Here is a 5,672-nt window from a genome sequence, read left to right on the forward strand (position 1 = left end):
TTAAATGAGTTCTTTTTATTGCCACTAAGGTGAATCTTCATTCAGCTCACGGCCATGCAGACTAATCAGCTGATCATTGTGCATAAACTGTAAAACCATCGTGGGAGCAGCGATTCTTGTGAACTGTGGAGGGACACATGCCTCACTGATGCTACAGCGTGTTTAAAAAGAAACAACAACAACAAAAAACAGACTTTTGGCACAATTACACATATTTTTGTCCAAGAAATCAAAACTGCAACTTTCATCCAGGTTATTGTCAACTGCACAAAATCACCACTAGATAGCAGTATTCAGCAGCCTGATGCTCACGACCTGAAAATGATGAAAGCTGGACGCTTGATGACACTTGCTAAGTCCAACTACTGATCAAATGACACAAGCACATGAAGCTGAGTTTTTGTATTAAGATTTGGGGGGGGGGGGGGGGGGGGTCTATCTTCAGCATAAACCTCTAACTGCTTAGAGGGTGAAACAATCGCACCAATGCCAAACTATTCATTTCCTTTTATTTTCTGATCGTTTAGAGTGGGCGGCAGCACAAACCTTATGCCCTTCAGTCCAAGTCAAAACAAGCTTCACAGACTCTGAATTCTAAATGTTCTGAAGCTCTACCCAAATGCCGACATGGCCCACTGCTTGACGTCAGTGGGGCACTGTGGGTACTTCTGCAGGGCATCCATGATCTGGCTGTGGTCCAGCGTGAGCCTCATGAGCTGGTACTCCCTCTGGACTTTGGCCGAGGAACCATCGACAGGCCGGATCAGCTCCAGCTGCTGCAGGTGCTCGAACGCCTAAAGGCGAAGAGATTAAGGGTCAGTCAGCAAACAGATTGTATCGGTGTTCAGGAAATGTCCACTTTCTGCCTGGTGTGGGGGTTTGGTAGGAAAGACTGGGGGAAGAGTTTCGAAGCGTTTCTACCAACCTTCATGACAACAGGCTGCTCAAAGTTGTACATGGAGTTGGACTTCCTATGCAGGAACTTCTTAAACTCTGGAAACAATCAGGCACGAGTGAAGAAACAGATGGGACAGCTTCTTCTATTTGTGTAATTTAATCGTGCGATCGTACCATTATGGACCATCTGAAGGTTAAATGGCTCTCCTTCATACACATCATTGAGGTGCTTAATGGCGATGACCAGGCACAGCTCCAAGATGGACAAACCTAAAGAGAAACGGCTCACTTAGACTCTTCGGACCACGGGTAAAAAAAAAAAAAAAAACGTCCCTTGTTAGGATTTGTACTCACCATGGAGCATGTTAGCCGTGGCGTCAGCAAAACACATCCGGCTGGCCTCGAGCAGGTCGGCTGGTTTGATGGTAGGTTTGGCGACAGAGACGCGACTCAGGCACAACATCTGTAAAGATATTTAGTACGAAAAGAAACAATGAAAGAAAAGGAAACACCCAAAACTTCCCCAAACCGAACATGAGAAATGATCTTCTCACCAGCAGCATGTGCAGAGAGCGAAAGTCTTTGCTGGAGTTGAAGTGTCTCTGCAGAACTTCCTCCACAGATTTGTCCTCACACAGAGTCTGAAGAACCAAGAAAACAAAGATCAGTACTTTTTGCTTTGTATGTCTGCACTTCTGTTCTATGTGGAAAAGGTGTGTACATCGTCTGCCGTTCAAAAGGAGGCCAGAGATGACATCGCTGTCTGAACCATGTTAGCTGGGCAGTGATGTTACTACGGTCACTCAAACAACTCAAAATTAGACATTTTCTGAACTTTAGTGAGCTATTTAAGGCTTTTAGGGCACGAAGAAGGTAGAGCACAAAAAACAGCAGTACCATGCAAAAGCCAACAATCGTTTCATTATATTTTGCCACCAAGCCATCAGACTGTCATTTTTTAAAGTGGTCTTGAGCAACAATTCTTCAGGCTTTCTGAAGGTCTTTCCAAGTTTTCCTTTGGACAATGCCTTCTTTTTCACTAAGAGCCATTAGCTGAAACCATGGCATATCTCAGTATGGTATTCAGAGTTTTCTTAAAACATTTCAGGAGACTGGACCAGTGAATAACAAAAGTGGAAAGAGAAGAAGGGCAAGTCCTTAAAAAAAACAACTATCTACAGCAGATGAACAGTATATGAAGGCCATATCCACAGGACTTTAGAGATTCATCTGGACCTTTAGCTGATCCATCTACTGTTCACCGAAGTTTAATCACAAACGGTCTCAGTGGCTGTGACGAAGCCATTCCTAATGAAGGGAAACAGTAAGAAAAGGCTGAGGTGTGAAAATTACACAAGAACTGGACTGAAAATCAGTGACATGGGTCTTGATAGTGATGAATCCACATTTGGAGTCTTTTGCTTCAAATCATTGTCAGTATGTACGGGGAGACGTACAACAGTGAGTGTCTACAGCCGTGTGTAAAACACGGTGGAGGCTCCATCATGGTTTGGTGCTGTATTTGCATTTGGCAACAGCTTCAATTTTTAATCACGACAATGATCCCAAACTCACTGCCAATGCAGTAAAGACGTACCTGGATAGAAGGTAAGGATCATGTTGACAGAACAGAACAAAAGGCAGAAACATCCAAAGAAGAGCTTTGAATGTCCTTCAAGAAGCCTTCCTGAAGACGACTTAAAGACGTGACTAAAAAAAAAACTAACTTTGTGTCTGCCTGCTAACGTCACCTTTACACCAGCGTTCCACTCCTGAGCGAACTTCTTGTCAGGAAAGCTGTCCGGCAGGCTGAGTTGCGTCCAAACCCGTTCCAGGTACTGGGTGAAGTTGAGGCTGCTCAGCAGGTGGATCTGACGGTGGGAAAACCGCGACTTTACCCGCTTCTCCAGCAGCTCCAGAACATCCTGAATGGAAAAAGTATCACGACACTTACTAAAAACACCTACCATTATCTAAGTAGGGTTTCTGAGAGGTGTTCTGAGGCCCACCAGTCTGCAGGTGACGCCGACCACAGCGATGGGAGCCTGGGCGGACTGGGAGACGTCAAACAGGTTGTAGAGCAGAGTCTGGTTCTTGTGGTGGGCGAATAAGTCAAACTCATCCAGGACAAACAACACTGGGCAGCTACTGCTGCGATTGCCTTTTAGGAAAAAACCAACAACAAAAAAACATCAAACCTGCCCCTCTAGTCTGAAATCAGCTTTAAATATTTGAACTTTCTCACCTTTTTTTAATGCCTCCAGGAGGAAAGCCAGATTTTCAGCAAAGCTTCCCTAAGAAAAAAACGAGGTAGAAAGATCTTTGCAGTTTTCAGAGCTGAAAATGTTAATAACGGTCTCTCTAAATACTCACAAACACTTTGTCTCCAACAACGTTTTCCAGGTGGAGCTGTCTGGTTATTTCTTTCAGCGCTGTTCTGTCATCAGTCTGCAGGAGACCTGCGGCAAACACACAAACCCATCCATCCAATTCACATTTCCAGCAAACGTGTGGGTTCTTAAATTGTGAAGAACTTAAATGAGGTTTGGTACCACTGAGGTGAACCTGAAGAAGGTTCTTCTGCACCTTCTCCTCCTTCTGCAGGTCTCTCAGCACGCACTGCAGCAGCTTCAGGCACAAAAAACACAAACCTCACAGGATTCACAACAAGTCCACACTTTAAAAAAAAAATTTAAAAAAAATTCATTTTTTCCCACGGCTCACCATTGTTTTGCCTGCTCCTCTGGGACCCACGATTAGCACAGAGTTACTCTCCCCGTGGATCGCCGTCCGCCTCAGCAGCTCCAGGAGGTGTCTGCAAACACAATGGCTTTAACTTCAATACCCACAATGCTTAGTAAAATATACACCCCCATCTCATGCTTGTAATGAGTGGAAATCTCTCACTGGGGAAGCTCATGTTGTGGCCGAGTTGGCCTGGAAACTGGGACAGAGCTGTCACCCAGGTGCGACTGAACTGGGCCACTGAAACTCACACCGAGCTCCAGGTCTGCTCTTAATTATGGATGACAGTTCTACTACAGGCCTTCTAAACCATCCAACGCCTGTAGGAACCGAAGCCAAAACAAAAACAAACACCCTTTACAGGTTATTTGCTTTTCCCAAACACTTAGGACAAATTATTCATGGTTTTATTTTCACAAGGCCAGATTACAACCGATTCCTCCTCTCCAGTATGAACAGTAAGGCTGTAATGGCCTCGAACTTTTAACCTTTTACTGATCACTAGTAAAGGTACCTTTCGTAATTACACCCTACATACTGTCACTATGTTTCACCACAGTGGGCAGTGTTTTGCCAGTCAGTGTGTTTTTACATTTGTAAGCCTCTTTCCAGACCTCCACTTTAAACAAGAATGTGTTTTTAAAGGACAACCATATTTAAGTCACAACACGCACACATGCAGGCACACACACGCACACAGGCACACACACACACACGCAGGCATGCACACACACACACGCAGCTTTGACAGAGCCAGAAACGCCCCGAGGATTAAAACAGGCCGATCCAGTTGAAGCTATGAGACAGGAACCTGTGCCAGTCATTTCTCCAGTTTCTTTTCTCGCACCGATTGTCTTGTTTCTTATTTTAATATCCAACTTTGTTTGGATTTAACATTCTGATTTTCTCTGTGATTTTCTTGTAAACTCTTTTTCATGATACTATGATATGAGTCTTTTTGGTAAATGTGTTGATGTTATTATAAAATCACCTCTATCCACAGGCCCTGTTGTTATGAACTTACTTGTACTGAGCTTCTACTCCCTCTGGTCTGTCAGGGAGCAGCCTCTCACAAAACCGCTCCCTTAAAATCTGCTGAACCTGCACAGAAACATGTATTATAAATAAACTACATTTTATTAGGTATATTTCAGAGTATCACACTGAAAAACTCACTGGCTGTTCATACACACACCTGTGTGATGCATTCCCCTATAGGCAGATGAGCATCTCTGGCCTTCCTCTTACTCATGATGACTGCAAAACGTGAACAAGTGGGAAAACAGGTCAACTTCAACATGCCACTAAATTCATTTTCAGCGGGATAATACTGACACTTTACATGTCAATTAAATGCACTAACATGGTGGAAACAACGGTTTTAATTCCAATAAATAACTTTTTTTTTCCCTTTTAAGTTTACGCCAAACGTAAGACTAATAATCACCGAAACGAAATAGCCTCACTTCAGGACATGTTTACAGTTGTGCTGTAACCAATGTTAGGGTCGATAACAGGTGAGGATAAAACACTTTTCAATTCGGCATGCAGCTGATGCAACGATACCAGTCTAATCTCATAGCTGCCTTTGACTGCTTATCTTACAATTTGGTCAAAAATGAATGTCTAAATAGATTTTATGTATGCCGAATTAGAAAGCGACTCATAAGTTTGAGAATCCGTCTCGGGCTGCATTCGAGGCTGAGATCATATCGACCGACAAGTCAGGAGAACTCAAAATTGTCATTTTTACAACAGAACTTCGGTGCTACACGCTTGCGACGCAACCCAGGGCTTTACTCGAAGATCTGCTCGCTAAAAGTGCGCTGAAGAAACACGAATGTTTTCCATTTCTAACTTTGATTACTTCTACCGTTGTGTAAGACAGGTGTCAGCTAGTCGAGCTTCTTTTCACACACACATCAGAACAAACATACCGGGAGTAACGAAGAGACGCCTCAATCTTCGCGGGAATACTCCTCGGCCAGCGATGACGACTTCCGGCTTTGACTATATCTGCTTTCTGATTG

At 43.8% G+C, this 5,672-nt stretch overlaps 1 protein-coding gene across 3 annotated transcripts; it reads right to left on the minus strand.

Moving 5' to 3' along the window:
- On the minus strand, window positions 1-5,672 carry orc4 (origin recognition complex, subunit 4). Of its 3 annotated transcripts, none has more exons than XM_026159966.2 (14): window positions 5,580-5,672; window positions 4,838-4,899; window positions 4,667-4,743; window positions 3,622-3,712; window positions 3,450-3,525; window positions 3,271-3,356; window positions 3,143-3,191; window positions 2,907-3,058; window positions 2,649-2,822; window positions 1,452-1,538; window positions 1,252-1,360; window positions 1,072-1,167; window positions 926-993; window positions 1-794 (listed from the first exon to the last, which is right to left on the minus strand). In XM_026159966.2, the coding sequence occupies exons 2-14, from the start codon at window positions 4,892-4,894 to the stop codon at window positions 612-614; spliced, it is 1,305 nt and encodes a 434-aa protein (XP_026015751.1). In that variant the 5' UTR covers window positions 4,895-4,899; window positions 5,580-5,672; the 3' UTR covers window positions 1-611. The 3 variants fall into 3 exon arrangements, with proteins under 3 accessions (XP_026015751.1, XP_026015752.1, XP_026015753.1); XM_026159967.2 differs by having other exon boundaries at window positions 5,516-5,580; XM_026159968.2 differs by lacking the exon at window positions 5,580-5,672 and adding an exon at window positions 5,510-5,528.

Source organism: Astatotilapia calliptera, chromosome 23, assembly GCF_964374335.1.
Source record: "Astatotilapia calliptera chromosome 23, fAstCal68.1, whole genome shotgun sequence".
Lineage (NCBI taxonomy): Eukaryota > Metazoa > Chordata > Actinopteri > Cichliformes > Cichlidae > Astatotilapia > Astatotilapia calliptera.

Coding starts and splice junctions, on each gene's coding strand:
- orc4 (XM_026159966.2), bottom strand. CDS start 4,894: ATGAGTAAGAGGAAGGCCAGAGATGCTCATCTGCCTATAGGGGAATGC. Junction 3,713..4,666: donor GGAGTAGAAGCTCAGTACAA/GTAAGTTCATAA, acceptor TTGTGTTTGCAG/ACACCTCCTGGAGCTGCTGA. Junction 3,357..3,449: donor TCTTCAGGTTCACCTCAGTG/GTACCAAACCTC, acceptor TGTTTGCCGCAG/GTCTCCTGCAGACTGATGAC.